Genomic DNA, 24,827 nt, shown 5'->3' on the forward strand with positions numbered 1-24,827 from the left:
CGCATTACCCGGCAAACAATTTGTTGTTGTGTGCGGCGTCCATTTCAACTGGCGGACACCGACTCGGACACGGATACGGACGACCCGGCGGACCGTTGGCCCACCGTCGGCTTTTCCCTCAGTGTATTGCCACACTCTATCAGCATCATCATCATTACGATCCTCCGCCGAGAATCATCATCATCATCAGAGTCGCATCAAGTGCCTCGTTGGGTTTTTGTACCTGTTGTAATTGCATAACCGTCGGGGGCGTACTAACACATAGATGTGTGTGTGTGTCTGTGTGTGCGTGTATTTTGTATCCGTAGTCCGCCTGCACTTGTATCTGTATCCGTTGGCAGCCCCGTGTGCGTTCCTGTATCTCTATAACCGTATCTGTATCTGTGTCACAGGCAATTCTCAAAAGCATAAAAGTCAAATTTGTCGCATGGCCCACGGAGACTGTGCCCCAGCGTCAGTTTTGTATTTCCCACAGCAGCCGCAGGCCCAGACAACTCTCTCCTCCTAAGTCCTCAATACCCACCGTTCCCACCCCCTCCACATCAGCATTTCTCCCTTTCACTTTGGAGGGGGACAGACGCACAGGTAATTGGCTTTGGTATCCCGTATCTCAGGCATATGGATACATTTAGGTACGCACACAGGGACCAAGCCACGCGGCTCAAGGCGGAATAAATCGGTGCTGACTCGACTAACAGATACCCCAAGCGAAACAGTTTAGGATTGCGAACTTAACTCTTTGCTCAGACCAAAACCCCAAGTGAAAGTAAGCCTTACTTAATATCAAGTTTATGTATTTATTATCATCTATCTGTATCTATGAACTTGTTCCATTATTTTTCGGCCAGTGCATAGATAACACATTTGTGAGGGGTAAATGTTTTTTAAAGGTTCTCCACCGCATGGTGGGAACCTGGTTGAAGGGTAAACCCCTAGAGTACCGGGCAGAACAAACAGGGGTCTCCCAGGTATCCCAAGGATGCGTATCTGGAAGTGGAACTGAAACTGGCGTTCGGGGCTGGGATCGGCACTCGGGGACTGCGTGAAGTGGCCGTGCCTACAATGGACACCCAACCAGGAGCAAATCAGCAGCAGGAACAGAAGCAGGACCAGGACCAGGACCACGACCAGGACCTAGCTCCGTGCTCAAAATACCAAGGAGAGCGGGCAGCTCGCAAATGAACTCCGTCGTTGACACAGCATCCCAAGTGCGATGGGCGGTGGGCGATGTGCAATGTACGATGACAGGGAGGCCAAAGAACAGAGGAGCGAACATAAAAGCCACACACAGTCGAGTTATGCAGCAATTAGTGCAGCAGATTCTTTTGTCATCATAGCCCGAGAAGAATTCTCGCAATATTAGCCAGGTGGCAAAGGTTTCGCACTCCGACGTGAGCTGGTTGCGAGATGGAACCATATTATGACCGGACTTTGTACTCCCGAAACAAGGACTTATTGCGTTTTTGCATTCAAGCCAGCGCAAGCAGGATATTTAAAGGCGGTCTTATAATTTGTTTCATCTTTTGGTATGAATTGAAAGAGCACAAATCCCTTTGAGAAGACTGCAATTTTAACGATCTCAAGTGTCATTTTTAAATGCAAAATCCACCTCTGAATGGCTGCCAAAGGACACGTTCCGGGGATAACAACTTTGCCAGCAGTCCGGCACATTGCTGAATCGAGTTGCTAATGAGCTGCGATGTCCTGCCGCCCACACGCCCACATTTGCCCCAAAGTATTTATGGCTCGGTTGTTTATTTTTTTTCTTGTATTTTTTTTTTTTTTACAACACTCCATCGGGGTGCGGTGCGGTACGGGTGCTAATAGGATTTCCCTCTGTTTATGTAGATGCTAATTAGAGGGCGAAAACACATTTTTGCTGCCTTTTGGTTAATTGATGAAATGAAAACGAAGCGAGTGCCGAAGCGGTCACAAACAACTTGGCCCAGAGCGTGCAAGCCATAAAAACAGGGCCAACTTATCGTTCCGGGCAGGCGACACTCCTGCCACTCGGATGGAAGCACCCACTCCACCCATGCCCCCATGGTTGTGGCAAATGCAAATGAGCCTAGGAGTAGACAACGATGATAAATATCGCTTTAAATGACAAAGAGGGCAGCATTTTTCCAACCATTGGTGGGGGCTAGGGCTAAAAAACCACAGAATTAATTGCAAAGCGTAAAAACTCTGGTCTTTGAACGTAAAGTGTAACGCTTTTGATCGTGGCTATATTTTTTCCAAATTCTAAATCTAATAACTGCTATGTCAGTTAGCGAACTAAATGATATACAATATTATATGTATATCATTTAAGATATGAAAGATCGATTGAAATTTAAATAGACTTGTACTAACTTTAGCATGTTTGTTGTTAAGAGAAACTAAAGTGTCTAGAAGTATGCAATGAAGAAGATAGAGAAGTGAATGCTTCGAGCTATTGGATTGTTGCATACTTTTTGGCACGCATTGAATAGTAAAATGATATAATTGCAGTAAGCTCATTTCAAGTTGGCTAATCACATTTCTCTAATCCCAGCTTCCTCATTAGCAGCGAATCGGGGGGTAGCACTTTCTTGAATCCCCCTAGAGAATCAGCCACCTGGAGCTACGATCCGTAGAGTGACTTGCAGCTCTTTTGGGCCGCTGGTGCTCGGTAATTGCCCGCCTAATTGGATGCATCAACATCCGTGTTGTCATCTTGGCCAGCTCGCCTCTTTCGTTTCGCCGTGTTTCAGCCTGGCTCGAATCCGAATGCGAATGCGAAAAATGTCCACAAGAATTATCGGCCAAGCTGCTGCAATTGCCAGTCAAAAAGAACGCTAGCTTGCTCATTTCATTTCAGTGGTCGATATACACATAGAAAAAAATTCGGCTACAATTTTGCTACAGAAATGAAAATGTAACTAACTATAACAACTTCCAAGTGGATTATAAAAAATAAGTTTAAGGATATGCTAAGCTTTTGAGTGCCAATGCAATTACTTAACAAGTAAAATCACGAAATTGACCATTTTGGGCCGTGCATGAGTGCGGTTTTCCCACAGACTCCAATGTCCTTTTTGGTCAATTATGAAAGCCAATTAACGCGCCACTGCCACGATTTGCGTGTAATGGTGAGGGGTGAGGCAGTGTGGGGGTGGTGTGGCAAGGGGTTAAGAGTGGGAGTGCGGGCGGGGAATTCGAGGCACGCGGCTAATTGGCGGACTTGTTGCTACCGCAATTTCGCATTTCTCTCCGGCGAGCAAAGTGCGAGAAAAGCTTCGGCAAATGTCTGGAATTTGATTTGCTCGCAGGTGAGTTGGCCGCAGAATGTTTGCCAGCCAGAAGGAAATTAGCAGCAGCAAGTGGAATTCGGAACGTGTGGTTTCGAAGAAGCGCGGTAAGTCAAAGGGATTCTGTTAATCCTGGCTGGAATATCCACTTCCCATATGTTAAAATACGATGAGTGTCTTCAGTTGCATGAAGTACGCTGGACTAGCAAATATTTTTAACTAAGATCGTTTTGCTTGTATGGATTAATTATCTCTCAATTAATAGGAATCAAGAAAAATGTAGCCACAAGATGATTCAATAACAGAATTAAATGAATTGTAGCTTATTTTGTATAACTACTCAGACGAATAACCGTTCTCATTTCTCATTTCGATCTCAAAATCTAGCCAAGATCGAATCATGCTCAGATCGAGATCGAACCATTCTCAGATTGCAAATCACTGTTCTCATTTGTCTCATTTTTTAATCCTTCCCCTTACGTCCCTCTCCCACAATCCTAAATCCGAAACTTTGAGATCGTTTTCGTCTCGAAATCAAGAAATTTTCTTCTCATGAGAATGATTGATGTCAGTGAGTACGATGAGCACAACCGATCTCGGTTTCTTTTGCTCTCAATTTTTCTGTGTGTATTTATCCAAATACTCTGCCCTTTTTTTTCCCGAACTTGTATGTCTTCTTGGGAAGTGTGCCTATTGTTATTAAATGTCAGTTGGTTAATAATAAACAGGCAGCAATTTATGAATGCCTGCTGTCCTGCGATGAACTCATTAAAGCGTTTTCCCTGAAGTTTCGATGCCATCATCTCGATTGCCGGCAATCCTGGGCACTTCAACATCCAATTATCGGAACAACTACGCCTATAAATTTCCAGTTTAAAAGAAAAGTGCCTGGCCTAGAAATTTATGATAATTGTGAAATATGTCGCCAAAACACTCGACTGGAAGAGCGCTCTGTGCTTTCTTCTCCCATATTTTTTTTTTTTTTTTGCGGCCTGCAGGTGGGAAAAGTCTTCTGCGGCATCTGGTTAAATGGTCCAAAAGGGGGTGGATTCCGGATGGGTGGGCGAGGGGTCTCGAAAAGTCATCGGTGTCGTTGCTGCTGCATTGATTTTTCGCTGCCTTGCTGCTGATTTTGTCGCTGCTGCTTCCGAGTAAATGTCATTGACCACAAGGCGAACAACAAAGGGGCGTTGCAGGGGGCGGCAGGAGGCGGTAGTGGCCACTCGCCACAGTCAACAACCACCAAAAGTAATCATCGCAAACGTTGCTTTGGGGCGGGCATGGAAATGCAGTGGGGTGGCTCGGGGCGGAGTGGCAAGAAGTGGACATGAAAGGGGGTGTGCGCTTGCAAGGACATCCAGCTGTGTGAGCTGCGAGCGTCAAGGAAAACTAAATATGACGGCCTTTGCTCCATCCAATACCCCACCTTCACCATCCAGCTCTACCATTATCCCTGCGCCCGCTGACCAGCAGTCCGAGCTGGAGTTGTTTCCCTGCCGGGAAAACTGCAAGGAGCAATGCGATTAACGTTTCAATATGCGACAGTTGCAGCGCGACTTTCGAGCTGCTGCACTGGCAGAAAAAAAAGGTGTAATTACTTATAAGTATATAATCTCAATATTGGGTAATTTACGAAATATATTATCCAAGTCCCTGTAGTCAACTTAATATTCTTTGGTTTGGTGACCTCAACATCGGGTTGTGGTGACCCCAATGGGTCATTAAGCCATAATTCAGTCTTGAGCTGTTTAGTTTTTATCGATTCTATTTTAAACCAATATTTGCCTTCTAGCCACTTTTTTCTGGCGGTGCAACATCGGATGGGGCGGGGGCGCAGTTGGCGGTGAGGGTGTTAATTTACCATACATGTGGCACGACTCGTCTCCTTGTGACCCATTCCTCGAGCCTTTTAGACTCGTCTCCTGTCGCTTGGCGGACCTCCTGCGGTCCAGAGCCATGGCTGCATTCATAGAAAATTACGCGCTAAGCTGCAGTCGCAGCCGGATTCTGATTCGGATTGGGATTGGGATTGGACTTCAGGACTCCAGGACTCCAGGACTCCAGGACTCGTGGACTTCGAGACTGCGACTCGGAGCGGAGATTGGGTTCGCTGAACGGGATTGGGCGCGTGATTGGGCTCTCAGATTGGCTTGGAAATTAAATTGGTCTGGGGACTGCGATTTCGGACTTGAATCGCACCGAGAAAGGTCATTATAACTTTTGGCGCTGGATCGGAGGTTGAAGTTTTCATTATTTGCGCTGGATTGGCGATGAGCAGTGGCTTGAGTGCTTGCAACTAGCCAAACAAAAGCTCCGCTCGCAAATTGTTGGCCACAACTGGCTTTACGTAACCTAAGCAGCTGCAAGCTGCAACCAAGCTTGTTGCAATCTGGCTTGTTGCACAACCCACGATGGTCACCCGGATACCTGTGCTGCTTACGTGGCTGATTAGGGTCGCAGATTACGCTGTTACGAACCCGAAGGCGTTGCTTCGTCCAGCGACTTAACTTGATATTTAATTGTAAAAGTGTCTAGAAGTATGCAACGTATTGGTGTAAAGCATTGCATACTTTTAAGCAGCTCTATACATACGTGGAAATATTTTAATATTTATATACATATATAACATAGCTCTTTTGAGAGCCTGTCGAAATGTTGCACCCTGTACTTCCCACATTGCCTTGGGTATACATGGCCATATCCCATCCCGTGCTCCCTCGAGTAAGGTAATTAGTCATCCCAATCGCTTGGTCCCAGGACTTTGGTGCTGGTAGCTCATCGCCTGCTTGCCGTTCTCTAGATTTCCGCATTTGGCGGCGTTGAGCTTGTTAGCTGTCAATTTACATCTCACGTTACGTGATGAATTACGCCATTACGTGGATGTGTGCGTGGGTGTGTGAGTGTGTGTGTTTTGGGGGCGCTCTGAGTTTTTCAATTAGCTCATTTCTAATAATTCAGGATGTTGAGGCAGTAGCCGAAAAACACCGTCGGCCATTGTAGTCATATATGTACATAAAGCTACATAGTTTTATAGCTATAGAGAGTTCAATGCGGTCGGGCGATTACAACAAAAGTCGCACACATTTAGCCCCGTGGGTGTGCAGGTGTATTTTATGAGTACGAGTGAGTGAGTGTGTGTGTGTGTGTGTGGGTGCCCGGGCCTCGTGGGCAATTCACCTGACTAATTAATAACTAATAATGTGCAGTGCGCTTATTAGAGAAGCTTGCATACATTAGTCCCGGACTAATATCATTATACGCTGGCTAGCGCTGCTCAGGCTCTGTAGGCTCCCTGCCACCCCCCCCCCCCCCTCACCCGATCCCATTTCACACTCCCCGGCTCGCTTCACCATTCCATCAGAACTCCCCACCACCCCCCTCGAAGAGCACACAATGTGTGCTGACGGCTCTGACAGCAAAGCTTTTGTCTGGCGCTTACTCATGCACTGAGAAAAAAATAATCTGAGCTACTTTGGAAACTTATGAGAGTATGAAGAATGCAGCACATAATAGAATTTTGGTTTTTTTTTTCATTTGAAAGCAAACGTGTTAACTGAAATTAATTGAAGTTATACTAACAGGAGGTGTATTTTCTTCGAGTGTATGGGTATCTCCGGCCTGACTTCCTGTCACGTACACACAATGCAGGCTGGGCACCAACACATGCGCACACACGGACACGCACACAAAGAAATGCAATTATGACAATCAAAGTGGACAAATGCAGTTTGCTGCCAAATGCCCAATGCCCAATGCCCAATGCCGAATGGCGAATGGCGAATGCATTCGTGCTCCAATCGCAACCCATCAAAGGTGCGACTCCGGCTGACAAATGACAGGTGCACGGCCACTCAAAGTCACCTGGCCGCCTTCTGCCACCCAACCGATGAGCCACCCACTTAAACCGCCCACCACCCAATGTGGCCGTAGGCCACTTTTAACCATCTGCAAATGCTCGAGGGAAATTCCTAGTTAAAGTGGAACTGCACTCAGGAAATATTTGCGGTATCGCCAGCGAACAGTACTCACTTTGAGATGGCTTTTAGTGAACACGACTTAAGGTAGATATTTCACTTCTGAAATGTAATATCAATAACTAATTAAGGCAAATGATGTTATAATTGATATACACCCAAGCCAATGTGGCGCTAATTAAAAAGATGCCTAAAGTAAACCCATTTCTATTCCCTGGGACTTAAAAAGAACTTAGAACTCGTACTCTTCAATTGGCGGAAATAACTTTTCTGTTCGGCACTCATTTTAATTTGCTACTAATTGCGGGTCATTAAAAAGCACCTACAAAAAATGCGGGAAAAGGTCAGCGCTTGACCTACCAAAAAAAAAAACAGAAAAAAAAAAAATGAAAATAAAGCTGCTGGGGAAAAGAAGCAGCATTTTAATCTAGCAATTAAGGCATAATGTGCTTTAATTAACCGCTAAAATCTAAAAGGAGCGCATAAATAACCAATTGACAGCGCCGGCAAAGTGCGGCAAGGATGGGTGACGGAAAGGGGGGTCGGGGAGAGCCAGGGACTTACCAAGGCCATAAATTGAATTACGTTAAGCCCCCCAAGCATAATGGTCAAAATAACACGCAATTTGCCGGCTGCCCGCAAAACGCCCCAGAAAAGAGCGGCCACCCACAGAAACAGCTATTCGAAGCGACCCAGTAGACAGCCGCCTCATCGGCCCACCGCCCAACCCACCCACAGGAAGGCCAAATCGATGGGACCCACACTCTTACTTGTGTTAATTTCTGGGAAATCACTTAATCCTTTAAATATCGCCCGCTCGCTGCTCCGTGACACCTTAACCCACATTTGCCCCGCGAACCGAAATGACGCGCAAATTTACATTGCCAGCCCCACACCCAGGCTCAACCCCACCCCCCCCCCCCTCCCACCACTTATTTTCCCCTTCGCCGCTGGAGAGAACGCCACAAAGTCATTGCATTAGTGACGCTCTGAAGATTATTTACCTAGGAATGCGTGTAAAATGACACCAATGTATTGCTATGGAACCCCCAACGCCCACCATTCCCGGCGAAACCCTTCGCCACCGCCCACTTTCGCCCTTTCTCGCCATTTGGACGGGCCACCAAGCGTGTTACTCTATTAAATTTAAATTAAAAATTGATTAAAATGAGCCCGGCTCGTGGGCCTCAGCAGTTCTTCCCCATCTTTTGGGGTCACCAACGAACCCCATTTGAAGCCACCACCGCCCACACTTTTCCCGCTGAGTTGGGGTAATGGGATGGAGGTGCCAAGCACTTGCAACTCACGGCTCGCAGCTGGAGGATACACACAATTAACGTAAGCTTTTCCCCTGGAAAATCAGGGGGAAAAACGTCGGCGGCGGTGGCTAAAAGTTGTGGATGGGCTGGAAAATTTGCGGGCGGTTGGTTGGCAGCGGAAAAGCGAGAAACGAAAAGCGGACAGCAGACGGCGGACAGCGGACCGCAGTGAATGCGTTGCGGATAAGCAAGTTTCGCCGTTGATGTTCCGTGGCGAAAGTTCGCAGAGCGGGCAGCGTCTTATTCTTGGGCTGCGTTTTGGTAAATTAAATTTGTGCATTACGCAAATGAGCAGCCGCAGCACGAAGGTGATGGCTTCCTTACGCTGATCTACACGGAAAACAATTGGGGCCCAGAAATCCAATGCCTCGCAAAGGTGTGCAAAAGTAGGCTAAAAATTATTTGATTTATTCACAGCATACTTTTGGGCTTGCCGATTACTAATGATAGTACATTCTTTTCTCACAGTGTAGGATGAGCTGCAGTGCGAATGAACCCTTGCCACACAACTCAGAGCCTAATGATCCCTGGCCAAGAGATTGGATGGCTCAAGTGGGGAAATCAGGGAATCGGGAAGGGGGAAGGGGGAAGGGGGAAGGGGGAAGGGGGAAGGGGAAAGGGCTCCGGGGGAATGGATAATGTTTGTGCTCGCCTGATGCCTGCCATTTGATTGGATTGCTGCGGTCGACGAGAGTCTGAGAGAGAGGTGACTGGACATTAGCAAGTGCCAAAAAGGCGGCGAATTACATGGCAAAAGCGTGATGTGTAACATTATTATCAGTGATAATATATACAGAAATATCATTGGTAGATATGTAACGCACTAATCCTTACACTTACATCGAGCAACCTAACTGTTCTAGTGGATTAAAGTAGATTCGTAGAGTAGAGGGATATCCTTCTCTAAATAGGATTCCAACTCTCTGCCTAACGAAGTTCAAAGGCGGTAGATGAGCGGGTGGAGGGGGTGATTGGGTTGGTGGGCACCGTGATTTGATTGAATTTTTGTGGTCTCAAGTCGCCGTCTCGAGATGAGTTGATTTTCCTCAAGTCAGCAAGAGATTTTTACCGCCCATCCACCATTTCAGCAATTTTCCACTCCCTCTTTGTTCTTGCGTTTTAATTAAAAAGTGTCGCTTAGTGCGACTGTCCATTTGACTGATGGGTGGGAAGGGGGCTGGCGGAGGGGGGTGGGATATGGGATATGGGATGTGGGCTGTGGGCTGTGGGCTGCTTGGGTGGTTCGGTTGGTGGGGCGTTTCAGCAATTAAGCCGCCGTGTTGCACGCTGGCGCCCCCTGTCGCTCGCCTTAATGAAAACGATTATCGACTCGGGTCGGCGGGACGAAGGGGATTTGGCAATTGGATAGATGGAAATAGGAATAGGAGTGGCACAACTGGATCTGGAAATGGCTACAAACTTATTGCTTTACAAATTCTTTAATAAATTAAATGTCCTGCCAGACTAAAGGAGTGGGCAACAAAGAATGGAGAGACTACAATCTGGCTGGGCATCATCAATGCCATTGACTAGTGTTCGTTGGCGCTTCAGTGAGCAACTTCATCATCGGTTATGTGGCCGGCGCAATCGGACTGCGGATGGCTCCAGCTGATGGATGGCCGAATGCTCGACTGCTCCGCACGGGCATTCAGTGATAGATAGGTGGATGTACTATAGGTGGATGTATAGATGGATGGGTGAATTAAATTAAATCTAATTTGTCCTTGGCCGTTTTGTGGCCAGCACTCGTGTCAAATGTCCATCGCTTGCACATGGAGGCGTCGCCTTGGCATCTTGTAATAATAAACCATGCACTCTGTGTTCAAATGTATACATAAGTCGGTTGGAACTGTATACATACATAAATGGGACTTGGCTTGCAAATTGATTTTAACGATTTCTTTCGACCAACTGGAGCTGGCCAAGAACATTAACTCATTTGGCAGTTTGTCATTTTCATTAGGACAGAGGCAACAACTTAATATGCCGCCTTTTGTGCGCCCAATGCTACCCAGTGTTTTTTTTTTTTTGCCACATCCATTTGGCTGTGCAGTGGAAGGATATTTGTAAAATGTACGAACTGAGGAATTACCTCTCTTTTGTTTGTTGAAATACGAATTAAGATAGAATATAGCCAGTTATTATGAAAATAAGTGTGCAGGAAAAATGCAATATATTGAACTAAATATCTACACATTCACATTCATAATTAGTTTGTTGGCCGCGAAATTGGTCACATCTCGTTGCCCGGAAAACCCTTGATACCCAGCTAGCAGCAGAAGGAAGTGAAGTCGGTAAAAAGGAAATGGAAATTAAAACGAGCCACTCAATTACGCAAATTAAAACGAGAATGTAGGCGGTGCTAAGGCAAACAAAACCGAACCGAACCGAACAACACACAACAAAACAAAAACAGAACGTAAAAGGGCATAACATATCTTAAAAGAAGAATGCGAACAGCGTCCTTTTTCCATTTTCACTTCCACCCCCCCCCCCCCCCCCATCCACATTCCACCCTTTCAGCCAACGCGTTTTCCCTGCTTTTCCATGTCAACCTCATTTTTTTTTCCTCACATTTTTTTGTTTTTCGTCTTGTTTTTACAAAATAATAAAGTTCGCCGAGGTCGCCGTCATAAAATGCGCCAATTGACGCGGGTCAACTGCTCGAGAACCCTTTCCCAGACCCATTTACATCCCCCCACCCCCACGCCATTGGTCCTGGTGTCCTACAGTGCTGGAGTCCTGCAATTCCGTGGTCCTGCGAAGGTCCTGCGGGCCGTGGCATGCTGAGGGCCAATAAAATCAAATTAAAAGGCGCCAAAGTGTCACGATTATGAGACTTAAGCGAAATCAATTAAAAGCAAAAAAGCTGTGGCGAAAAAAAACCAGCGAAAATGAAAAAAAGGCGAAAGTTGAGGGCGCAAAAGTGAGAAAGGAAAAGTGGCACAAGTAGGTGGTTTTCCTTCATTTTCGGGCAACGATGGAGACGTTGTCCATGTGTCAAAGTAGCCCCCAAAAAGCCCCCCCGCCTCGTTGCCCAACTGACTGACGTTTTCGGGTGCGCCCATGCAAATTACAAGGGATAACAAATAGTTGTTTTTTCGCCGCTGCCCAAAAAAAAAGAAGACAGAGGACAATATTCAGGACAAGACGGGACAGGACAGGGAATGGGAGGACATACCTCAAACTGGGCTGGGCAGCAAAAGTCAAGGAAAAATGGGGCGGGTTGTAGCAAAGATATAGAAGGCAACCCATCAACTCTGAAACTGAACGTGCGGAAAGTGAAACGAGATGGGATTGTCCATCCCATCCACAAAAAAAAAAAAAACAAAAACCATCCAATAGTTCCGGGAAATGCGGTGGAAAAAACTGGAACGTTTTTAAAGCACACAAAATGTGAGCCGCGTTTTAAAGAGCCATGTTTCAATAGTTGGAATGTAATAATGTAATGTTAGTTTAAACTCATTAATACGTCGGCGAATTCAACTGCAGAAACACATGAGTAATTTGAGTTAATTTTTATTTACGCTGAGATACTTAATCCATATATTTGAGAGCGTGTAAATTTCCAAGAACGAAGTTACTGAACGTTTAACCCTTAGATACCTAATCCATGTATTGGGCAGTATATTTATTCCCGAATCGATAAGGACTTACTTTTAAAGTGGCATGTGATCATTTCGCTTCATTTTTTCTACTCTAATTCCCTGGCATTTGATACACTCGAAAACGAATCCCCATTCGAATGAAGCTCCCACTCAGCAGTTTCGCATCATTCTGCTCATCAGAATAACCGCTTTGCATGTGGAGACGTCAAACGAATGTTGCGAGTTTTAAGCACGGGCGTGCATAAAGAGAAGAATTACCCGTAGTCTTCCAATTACAGATGTTCACCCATCGTTCCCCACACCAACCTTACGACCCTGTAGAGTTGACTCAACATTAAGTATACGCACCGTCTTACGCGTGATTGAGGTGGGGCAAAATAAATGGAGAGCCGCTTCAAAGGCGACGTAACGGGAACGGGAACGGAAAAGTCGTCGGCCAGCTTCCTTTCCTTTGCTTTCCTTCATTTTTCAGTTTCGATTTACCCAACCTCCTTCCCCGCGCCACTCATTTTCCACACAACTAGGTGGGGTGAGCGAAATATTAATTTAAGAAAAGATTTTCAGGCAGCTTGTTTTTTAATAACCCGCCACAACAATGGCTTGCTGGCTGCCTGCCTGGCTGGCAGTTCGGCTGCAGTGGGCTGTTGGATGTTGTGTATGTAAAATTAATAAAAGTTTAAATTGTTGCTACAGGCGGAGGGGGGGCAGGATGAGGGGACATTGGCCGAGGGCGCAGGGCCAACGGGCAGAGCGAGGAATGCAGGATGCGGATGCGGATGCGGATGCGGATGCGAGTGCGAGTGCGGATGCCTTGACAGGAGCGTCTCCGAAGTCAGTCTCTGGAATGTTTAATGGCCGCATTTCGTTTCATTAAAAATGTATGCGGCCTTAAAAGCTTTCGTTGTTGTTCCCCATTCCCTTAGTTATTGTTGTGATATTTTGTTAGCATTGCTTTGTTGTCAGTTCGAAGGGGGCGGCGGGGGCGTGGCTGGGCGGAGCTCCTGAAGGAGCGATTGCTGCGTTGCGATGCAAGTAGGGGCGTTGGAAAAATTGTGTCACATCTCAGAGGCTGACAAGGCTAAATGAACCATAACTGTAGCAGTCAGGCATTGTCAGGTGCACAGAGAGAAAAAAGTGTGGGCTCAGCTTAGCTTACCAAATTAGTGACGAAATAGAAGTAACACTTTTCAAACAAAAGTTTCGCCTTTGATCACCAACTTCTATTGTATATATTCACTCACTCTTCTTCACAGCATTTTCTCTCAGTGCACTAGAGCCCAAGCAAATAGTTTAGCCTTTTCCCCAGCTCCACGGGATTTATTGTGTGGATACTCAAGCCGGCCATTAATCTATTTTTATTTATTTCTACTTATGCGCGACCACCCAGCCAAAAAAAAAAAGCTAGCGGCGAGGGAAAGTGGGAAACTCGTGCAGGAAATTATAAGCAATTGAAATAAATCAAAGTCCAAATGGCAAATAAAAAATGCCTTCTATAAAAAGTAGCCGTGGAAAATGGTCAATTCTGGAGTGGAAGTGAAAAGGGGGGGGGGGGAGGGGTGGGGTTTGGCGTTTTGGGAGCGTGATATTGTTTTAGCTTTCGGATTATTACTGTTTATGACACTTCTGGTAGTTGAACAGGTGTCCATAAAATTAATTAAATTCAGTGAGAATTCTTTCACTTATTGGTTACGTAAGGAATAGGAAAAATGCTCAAATGGCATGCAGTTGCAATTAGGAATTAGGTATTTACTACTTATGCATAATAATCGCCTTGTCGATAAAAGAATTTCTTTATAACAATAAAATCGTCAAATTTAAACAACACTTTTCTCATAAACGTTAGGAAGTTTTGCAATTTGTGTATGCCTTTTAAAGTGCTGCTGGTTTGTGATTATCTGGACTACGCTTCTGGTCGGAAAATTCCTTGCCATTCCATGCCATCTCCATCAGCCATTGCCATCTTCATCTGCGTCTCCATCTCGAGTTTGGCATTTATTTCGCTCTTTCAAGTGGCGACATACACAATTTATATTGTCATTCGCCCACATTTATTGCGGCAATAATTCATTTAATTTTCCCTGATTTACTTTGTCAAATGTGGACGGGCGGTGTCCCTGTTCGTCGTTTCTATTTCGATTCCATTCACCATGGCACTCCGTATTCCCGTTGGTCATGTGAAGCTCTATCGCGCATCATTGGAGACCACTTGTTAGGCGGGGATTTCCACTGCCCCACAGATGTCCTGTGCTTTGATACCCTTTAAGGATGTGGAAGGAACTTGTTATATTCGTTAGGTTATTCCTAAATTGGTCTTGACCACAAAGTCGCTATGAGACTTGCAAATCATAGGTAAGACAAAAAAAATATATATATATTGCTAGGCATACAGCTTGTCGCTCTGTCACAATGATAAATAAATATATCATACAACAGGGTATAGGGTATACTAAGCTTCGTATCTCGGTTTCCTTTAGTTTTTCCGCTTTTTTTTCTAACTAGCCCAGCCAAGGGGGTGGTGGTTGTGTAATTTATGCCACGTTTGCCACTTTTGTCATTTGGCCCGGCTCCATTCCATTCCAGTATACTCCATTCCGGACCCCCCATGTTTGTTTTCCCCTTTGGGGTTCGATTCAGTTCGCTTTGGGTTTTGTTTGTCTGCCTTTGTTTTATTGACACTTTTGATCTTTTCCAATGCATGCACGATTCATTTATTATGTATTGGTGTGCGTCGCTGTTTCCCTGTGTGTGAGTGTGTGGGAGTGTGTGTGTGTTTGTTTGGCAGGGGGAGTGAGGGTAAGGATATCCTTGTGCACACTGATTGATACATAGGCTCGGGACAGGACCACGCCCACCTCAAGCAGCCGTAATTTGTTGACAAATGAGTTACAATAATGTCACATTATCAGTTCATCACAATAAAATTATACGCCCCAGGACATTTCCCAGGCCCACCTCCAAGGAGCCGAGGGATCCTGTGGTCACTCGGCAATAGCAATCGCCCACAGTGAGAGAAAAACATAGTAATATATACAATTCACAACGATCTGAAAGTGTAGGTTTGTATCTGATGTACAAAAGTATTAGTTGACAATTGAAATAAAAGCTCGTTGTGTAAATACTTTTGACCACCTCTGTACTTTGTTTAGTACATACAAAATAATTATAATATAATTTTATGATTGCTTTTTGTTGTTAATTTAATGTCTAAGACTTTGTAAGATGCTTACTGAACAACAGTTCATTTTAAATGATTTAAATATGATACTTTTTGGTATAAATGTCATGCTTACAATTTGTATAACCTATTTCATAATGAAGATATTTTTATGTAAATTATGCCCCTGAAATCTGATATTATTGAATTTTTAGTACGATTTCCAATGTGAATCGGAGAAATAGGAAAAATAATAAAACTGAAATTATAGTTAATAAAGAACGCTAATAAGTTGAAAAAATTTTAATTAAAGATTGCGCTGTTAGAGTTTCAGTAAATTTAAAATTTACCATATTGGTATGTATAAAAATATTTCTAATTCAAAATCCGAAGCATCAGAGATTTCTCTCAGTGCTGCTTAATTGGCTCTGGCCGAGTTTATGGCATCGCCGTGCCCTGCAGACGAGGCTGCTTAAGTGCCTCGCCATCGGTGGCATCCACAACAATCAGTCCGAAGGAGCTCGGAAACCTGTTAATCATCGGGGGCAGGGAAGCTGCAGCAACTGGATGAGATGAGATGTGAGATGAGATGGAACGAGATGTACAGGAATGGGAAAGCAATGCTTTCGCTTGTCATGGAGCGCATTAGGCCCAGATAAATGACCAGCAGGAAATGGCAATTCCAAATTCGCACAAATTCAAATGATATGCCAAAAGATTCGGCAGCTTGTCGGCCTGTTCCCCCCTCATGTACATATATGTACATATAGCCGTATAGAGGCCTTATCGTAACGTAGAAGGAAGCCCCAAACAAACCAAGGAGCTCTGGCGTGGCAACTGTACTCGGTAGCCAAAGTCATTTGACAAATGCCAATTGACGGGCATCGAAGACGGGGCCCCCAGAACAACAAACAAAGCGCAGCCAAACGGAGAAAAGAAAAAAAATTCATTTCTGATTGCCAAATGAACGAATGACGAATGACTGATACCGGGTCTGAAATTCAAGAAATCGGAGGACAAATCGGATGCGGATCGAGGGGTTCGGGGGGTCGGATAAGTAATGGGGCCGCCGGTCGAGTCCCGAGTTTGTCAATTTGATAAATGCCATTTTAAGTTCCGAATAATGGATTCACAATCGGTAGTCCACAGATTCCACTGAGATTTTTCCAAGAACAGCGGAGCTTATTTTTAAAGAAAATTATTTCGTTTTGAGAATGAAATTCTTTTCTAAAATAAAACATTATTTCGGAATTAAATGAGGCTACGTGAGATTTACAGTAGTAGGTGGGGGAAACTAGTATATCAGAACTTTCTGATAGTTTTTTAAGCATTTTGGCGCAGTTTTGCTTACGCGTAAAATTGAAACAAACGCACCAGGGACAATGATCGAATGACTTTAATTGATCCGTCAGCAAATTCGAAAGTACCAAATGTTTACATGTTCTACTACATAAGCCATATGTTCTTTTGTATATAAGAGTGGTCTTAGAACGCCGTTGGTTTGTTGACGCATTTTTTTCAAAGCCAACTTCATTTTTGTTTCGGCTCGCCAGCAAGTCAGTTCGGTTTTCAGTTCTTCGAAGATTCCATCTAGATACAATCCTAAAATGTTTGATGCCAAAAATTTGTCTTTGTTAGCGAAGTGAGTGCATAAAATGAACTCATATTCATATATTTATATTTCACAATTGTTAAAATCTTTATTTCATAGGACTCAAGTACGTCGAAAATGTCTTTTAACAAAATGCAACATAATTTCTAAGGAGAAGCAAATTGAAATGAAACACTCAAATACTTCAGAAGATGAAAATATCAACCAAGTGTAAACGAATCTGATAATATGACTATCTACCAGAAATAGAGAATTAATATATGTGTTTAAGTTTTTAGGGATCAAATAATATTATTCATACTTATAAATTTATAAGGCGAAGTGCCAAGAGGATGTCAGAAATAAGATGCAATAAAATGTTGTCTTAATCTAGCCAAATATTGGAATTAAACCACCAATTCTGTGTTCAAAGATATATACATATATGTATAACTCATAATAAATGATTAATATTTGAGTAAAAGAGATCTAAGTTAGTAGGACGTACAACCCAACCGATTATTGATGTGTAAGTTCTTGAAGCCCATATTGTACAATATATTAATTACTTTCAATAAATGCATATTTAACTAAAGAACATTCTAATCCAATTAGGAAATAGTAATTGTACCTCATGTACATGCTTAATTTCGTTGGGGATTACAAATCGAAGCATTCCAAATCATAATGGTATCCTCAGAATGTCCTTTTCAAGGCGAATGACAAGCTGCGCGGGCATCTTTCCCGGATTTTCATTCACTTTTTACACATTTTTAATAAATTGCCGGGACTGGGGCTTCTTGCCCATGGGAATGTGGCCCCCGGAGGAGCGCCTTGAGTTGGTGGACACTCCCCCCCTTGGGATGGCTTCCTTCCGCTACACAATGCACGGAATTCGACATTGACCATCATTCATCATTAAATTGTTTCGCTAACTGTTTTCAGCAATATTTTTTTCGGCGTACGCGTGCTTACAAGCCGCTTCCTGCCGCTTTTTCATCGCTCCCGAAATTTGATGAATTTCTTTTTTATTCATTTCGTAACCGGCACAAAAACTTCTTCCTTTCCTTTCTTTTCTTTTTTTCTTTTTTTCCATTTTTTTTGTATTATTTTATTTTATTTTATTTCAGTTCTTGCTGGCCCGCTCCTTGTGTCTTACAACATTTTTCTAATCAGTCAGCGTCCACGTCCGCTTCAAATTTTTTGTAGTCTTCCTTCGATTTTCCCTTCATTGTATTCCATCCACTTTTTCCACATTTCGATACGGGTCCACAAAAAAAGATGCCAAAAAAAGATGCTGGCGGGCGGAAAATCGTGGGGAATGTACTTGAATTGGGTGGCGACTTAAGAAAGAAAAGCCTAAAATCTTTTTTTTACCATACTCACTTGGTGGATCTTCGGTTTATCGCAGAGAGAAAGACAATTTTTCTATATCTGAGTGGCAATAAATCGATCAATATTCTGAAGAAGTTGGCTTGAAGAAGGGGGTACTTTTCATAGTGATACGAATTAATCTATAACGAGTAAGTAATACTATAAAACCCTTTTTAGATAATGTGAGTGAGTAAAGAGTGTGAGTGCTGTCAAAATTAATATTGCGACCAGACATGTATACTTGTTCACTTGAAGGGTTTACAATCTTAAAAGATAATAGCAAGAGGGATCGCTATGGTCCAGTGTATAGACGGTTAAATACCCCTTATATTGTTGACAACATGCATAGCCAAGGATTAGATAAAATAGCCTAATATTTGGAAAATTGGTTTGATTTAATTTGGTAATATTGGAGAGGAGAATAAAATAAATGAAATAATGCAAATCTTTTTTACCGAACGAGCGACATCTTTTGGTGAGTAGAGGAGTGAAAAGAGGAATAATCATTTATAATATTGTAGTTAATCACAATGCCATTCTGTCATTCTCTCCAGCGAACACAACATATATTTAGTTTAAAGGGTAAAACTAAAAGCGCTTTAAAGTTAATAGAACCATTCCTATATAAAGCCCAATATAAAGTTTTCAATAAGTTATTCGATTACAATGCGAGCGGTTTCGGTGTCAGTGCTACTCATCCTTGTTGTCTGGGTGTCCTGTTTCGGCGAATCAGGCGCAGATTGCTGCTGGACAAAGGCCAAGCTGCTCTTCACGATGGGCACAGGATCGTGCGGAATGGTCAATGCCAAGACCACCAAATACGGATGCGAGGCCACAGTTTGCGCGGATGGAAGAGTGCTCAAGGGCACATATTGTGGCGTGGGTTCGTGCAATATCATTGGATGCTTTTGTCGCGGCGGCTGTCTCACTGGAAACTATGGCGAGTCATTTGTGGAAATAAATAATAGGTATCAGATCAACTTGATAAGCACCCAAATGAGGCTTGCCAATTTAACAGATACCGAGGCCTAATTTTAATTTTATTCCATTGAAATCAAAAAAAAAAAAACTTAACTTTGAGTAAAATAAAGCGTATCAAACAGATGTTATTTTTACGTGGTAAAAGTTTCAAGTTTGCTGATTGTTAATATACCTACCAGAGCGATTCGAAGTGAATATGTTTAAAGATTAATTCAGATACCGTATACAGTATTAAAATTATACCTTAGATAAATGATTCAATTTAGTGATGGAACTTGCCAGCAAAAATATTCATTTTAATAACGCGTTTTCAGGACATCTCACATAAGCGCGGTTAGGTTTCACCATTCAATTCAAGTGGTCGCTGGAGTTATCACTTTACCATTTAGATTGCATTATCCCCTCACTGGGCAACTGGGCAACTGGGCAACTGGACGACCTTTCGACCCCGGAAAGCCAATCATCCGTCCATCCAATCGCTGTGCTTTCGGGTATAATCCGTATATCTAGTGCTGTATCTCGTTATGACGCCCTGTCGCGGGAAGCGTCTCAAAGTTTTGGCCCACTGAATGGGTTCAAAAAGTGCCATAAAACACCCGCTAAACAGAAGTTTGCGTGGGGCGGGGGCGGCGGCCAAAGTTGGCTTTATGCCGGTGGCATAATCAAGGATCAGTGGGGGCAAGGACCAGGACCAGGAGAACTACGTGTCCACAAAGTGGCGCTCCGCGTGCAAACAGGAGTGGATGTGGCACTGGGCGTGGACGTGGGCGAAAAGAAATGATAATAATGCTCGGGTCAAAACAATATAAATGCAAATGCAGCGGCGCTGGCTGCTCAGTCGGCGTCGACTCAACGCCTTTTACAGTCCTGCAACGCATTTTAATCAGTTGGCAGTGGAACTCCGGCACCGAATCCAACTGCAGATCCCCCGTCCACGTCCACGTCCTCGTCCTTCATTCTGTTGGCAATCCCCGACTTTCCGCAGAACAGTGTCCTGGCCTGCTGGTCTGTCCTGTCCTGAATGCCAAGTGCGACGTCAGCGGGGGACAGTTTATGAGGATGGCGCGAGAGGCGCGAAAAGTTTACGCCTGCGGCTCGCAGGGGGCGTGGCATTGGGATGCACTCGACGAAATATCCATGGAGTTGTGGCACGGCAGGATATACAAATGGCATCCGATGCTCAACTTTCGTTTACAACGCATTTTAATCATACACACTAAGTTTTCTTTGCAGTGGATCGTGTCCGGTTTGGCCAGCATCGAGGGGACGACTGGTGACTGGTCCGCCCTCACCTGTTGCCCGGGCCATAAATCATAACTCAATTGAGTGGGCGTGGCAGCGTGCCCACAGGAAAAAAGCGTTCAGTATCAAATGGAATTGATTGCGAACATCCCAAGATTGCAGCAGCTTAAAAAGAGTTTCGCCAGTTTTCAGTTTTCAGATTTCAGCTTTCAGTTTTCCGAGTCCCCGGGCCCGTAAATCAATCGTTGGCCGGGATAATTCCCTCTGATGCGATTAGCCAGCAACTCCCGGAGTTAATCGAGGCAGCCGATAACGAGCCGGACCATCCGGATCATGGAGAATCGGAGTGCGTAACCGAGTATTCAAGTAGCCAAGTATCTGGATATCCGGGTAGCCGAGTATCCCCAACTGGGTTATGCACTTATTGGCTGTCCGCTTTTTGCGAATCCGATGAAACGGGTGTGGTGGGTGGAAAGTGCGTGGATGCATGGATGCATGGCTCAAAAGGCGCCGAAACTCGCTTTTCTTATTAACTAATTAAGGCAGCTGCCAAGCCAGATGCTGCCACATTTTCCCCAGCATGTGTGTGTTGCCAATTTAACGCTCCGGCTTTGTCGTCACTTTGTGTCTTCCTCGCCGTTAGCCCCCTTTTTTTGGTCTTGGCCCGGGAAATTTGCATTTCCATTTGCCTGCAGCGGGCGCAAGTTGCAGCTGGAAAACCCCACACCGCTCCAATTTTAATGAATTGCCAAAATCGCACAAATGCTAAACGAAAATTCAATTTGCAGATATAACAACAAGCTGGAGCAAGGCCTAAGTCGAGTCAAGAGCGTCGGGAATACCCTGGGCAAAACTGCTTTTACTTTGCTGGATGATGACTTTTATCCAAAATGCGAAGCAATACTTTTGATTCCTAAATAGATTTCTTAATAGCAGCTCGTATACCTTTAGTTTTCAGTGATCATTAATATAGGTAATACAAGTGAATTTATATGGAAAAAGTAATGATACTAAGGAAAATGAAAGATAAGAATATAATAATATAACATACCCAAAGCAACCAATTACTGGGTAGAAAAGCCACCGCGAGAGGCTTTTGCGATAGTAACAATAAATAAATTGCACATTTGCGGACGTCGACGCCTTTGCAACTCTGCCGGCAAATTGCCGTTGATTGAATTTATGTGTGTCAGGGGCGGGAGGGGCGAAAGGGAGCAGGGGCGTGGAGCAGGGGGCGTGGCACACAAACACACAGGCACGAAGATACACAAAAGACTCTTACATGCTTCATTATTTCTGTGGCTAAATTAAAGGATAATAGATTTATATGCTTGCCTGGGCCCGAACTGAAATCCATAAGATACACACACCCAAGCACGAGTATCTCGCAGATGCACAGGCAAATGCAAGTGCACACGCTGAAAACCAGGGTTGCCAGGCTTAAGTTATGAGGAGCCATTTAAAATCGTAGAAAAAAAATTACAAAATATCAGCATTCACGACTTGCGACTGCTCATAGAAATTGCCCTAGTAACATACTGGAAAACTTAAATTTTGGAGACCCTTAACCAACTTTTGTATAATGCAAATCGGGCATTGTGGCAGCACTGGTGCTCTTGTCCCAGCTTTAAGAAGTAGAAGAATAATACAAAATAACAACAAGCCAGGTCAAAGGCCACGAGTATCTCAATCGTGTTTGTTGGGCGAACCCATGGCTCGGCCAAGGAATTTTGAATGAAAAATATTTGAAATATCAAAATGCTTATGTTGATTTTTCCACCCTGACCCTCCTTCACTTTGACTTCATCCAATTCAGGAAGGACTTTTTCATTCACGACAAGAAGGCGAACAAGTAAGCGAACAAAGTTGCAAAAGGATGTTATGATGCTTTGAAAACTAGATAGAAGATCTACTTATTGCTTCTGTAAGATCAACATATGTATATCTTTAGAAGTTAAAGTACCTTTTTTTTTTTGTACAAACCATCAAACATTTAAAAAAGACAGAATCACACGATCATCGGAAATACTTATTGATATCAACTTTAGTAACGAATTTTTATATTTAACAATCTGTTATTAATTTATTTCATAATTTATTTTGCCCCGGTTGAGAAGCAAATAGAGAACTGCATGTGTCGTTGTTGTATGATTGCCATGCATTTCAAATGCTGCCCGAATAAATTTCAATGACCAAAAGATAAGTTTAGCATATTAGCATATTTTACGTAGCATACTTTTCAGCATTGACCGCACTGGAAAAACCGCACTACAATTTACCACAATCCGGCCACATGGAGTCGACCTCTACTCGTCCAATCGCAATCCCAATCCCAATCCTTTGCCCCGCAAATTCACTTGAACTCTCACTTAATTTTTGCTAATTTCTGCTGTTGTTGCCTTCGCCTGCCTTTCGGTCGTTAGGCAAATGATTAAGTAATTGCTCTGGCTCAAAAAGGAGGCGGTCCTGGAACTGGTTTGTTATTGGGGACTGGGACGTGGAACAGGAATAGGGACAGGGTCGCCGGCTCATGACCATCAGTGGCTCATTAGCTGGGGGCCGAGCGAGTCGAAAAAGCAAAAAAAAAATTAGGAAGAAAGGCAGCCGGCTCCAAATGAGCGAAGGAATTACACGGAATGAAGAGTGGCAAATTGAGTGAACGAGCGACTTTAAAGGACGAAAAGGATCAGGGAATGGGCCGGTCGGCGGTTTTATTGCATAAATTAACTTGGCCAAACACAATTTTGCAATTATTCTGCAATTAATAATTAATGTGGCCGCTGTCCGAGAACCGCAGGGCGAACGTTGCAGCAGAGAGGATGGTGCCATGAAGGATGGCCAAATGTCGAGGCTCAAGGCCCTTTAAACGGCTTTAAAACCACCCAAACGTTGAACTTTCGCACTTGAAGCTTTGCGGTCGAGTTGTCATCGGTGTCCTCGATGTCCTCGATACTCTCGTTTCACGGTGCTCAGCTCGAAGCGCTCGGATCTCAGCGCCCGGATCTCCTTGTTGCCGTCTGTCACTTCATTACTGTCACATGATAACTGGAAATTGTTGAGCCCTGCCCTTGGCTTTAAGTGGCTTTCACCTTGACGCCCACTCACCACCACACGACCCCATTGGGCGGCTTTGGCCATAGCAATGGCTCCATAAAAAAAAGGCGATACGCTCCGGCCACAAGGGAACTCATTACGGCCCAAGTCCGGCCAACAAGTCACATCACCGTAGTGGAAAGGCGAGTGTTTGTGTCCATTTGGCGTACGTTTTATGAGGACACATGCCCTAGCCAAACACCCCGTGCAATTGTATTCGCATATGTGTGGCACAGAGGGTGTCGCCAACTGGGGGTTGAAATGACGGGATACCCTGTAAAAATTAAATCGAATTTTTCGATGCTTCGTTCCAGCAACACAGAATTTTTTTTGTACATTATTACTACATTTCGCCTATCAATAAAATTGAATACTAAGATATTATCTGAGCATAATTTCACCTATGCCCATCATAGCTCATTTCCAGCTTAGTTGCACCCACAGGTGGCTTTTTTCACAAGGAGATTAAAACGCCAAGCCACACCGGGTCAATTGTTTTCGAGGGTATGGAGGAGCAGCATCCGCATCTCACAGACGCATTCTGGGCATTATTGGAAATTGTGCGCTTCGTTAGCGGCAAATATGTTGCAAAGTAGCCCCAGACAAGCAAACGCCTCCCCCCCACCACCCTCTTCGATTTTCCGATATTGACCAAGCAGAAGCGAGCGCTGAAAGCCTATTTCCCAGTGAGTCGCCACCACTTTTCCTGTGGATGACAGTTTTCTTGGGCTACGGCATCTAAGACGTTCCTTCTGCCTCTCATTCCTTTCCTGAAAACGGAATTTCCGCCTCCCAGACGACGACTCTTTGTGTTCATGTGCGTCTTTCGGCTTGGGCTTTGTTGCCTCGAAGCTTATCATTTATTGCTGCTGATTGCTTTGCCTGTCCATACAACCACCCAGCCACCCAGCCACCCAACCACCCAGCCACCCATCCAGCCACCCCCTTTTTGGCCACCCAGTGAAGGACACCCTCTTTGGATTTTGCATATGCATATGCGTAGCAAACGAAATGAAACGAATGCAGAAAAAAAAGTGCCAATAAAGAAATTTAATTTAATTTCCAACTTTGAGATATGTACATACATATATGGGGAATGAAATACCCGACGATGAGCCCCCTTTTGGTGAATGGAAATCGAAACGCATTTGTCAGCATTTCGCATTTAAACTTTTGCGCCTTTAAGTGCAATTTTCAAACATTTTGCGGCAGATTAAAT

The 24,827-nt window shown here is 44.1% G+C and overlaps 1 protein-coding gene across 2 annotated transcripts; it reads left to right on the forward strand.

Annotated features, from left to right (window-relative positions):
- The first annotated feature begins 18,927 nt into the window (after positions 1-18,927).
- Positions 18,928-21,646, forward strand: Diedel3 (Diedel 3). Of its 2 annotated transcripts, none has more exons than NM_001298494.1 (1): positions 18,928-21,646. In NM_001298494.1, exon 1 carries the CDS (start codon positions 18,959-18,961, stop codon positions 19,322-19,324), a length of 366 nt encoding a protein of 121 aa, NP_001285423.1. In that variant the 5' UTR covers positions 18,928-18,958; the 3' UTR covers positions 19,325-21,646. The 2 variants fall into 2 exon arrangements, with proteins under 2 accessions (NP_001285423.1, NP_001097028.1); NM_001103558.2 differs by having other exon boundaries at positions 18,928-19,461.
- The last annotated feature ends 3,181 nt before the right edge of the window (positions 21,647-24,827 follow it).

Source organism: Drosophila melanogaster, chromosome X (assembly GCF_000001215.4).
Source record: "Drosophila melanogaster chromosome X".
In the NCBI taxonomy this organism is placed as follows: domain Eukaryota; kingdom Metazoa; phylum Arthropoda; class Insecta; order Diptera; family Drosophilidae; genus Drosophila; species Drosophila melanogaster.

Excerpts from the sequence above, each read along its gene's own strand:
- Diedel3 (NM_001298494.1), top strand. The coding sequence starts at position 18,959 with ATGCGAGCGGTTTCGGTGTCAGTGCTACTCATCCTTGTTGTCTGGGTG.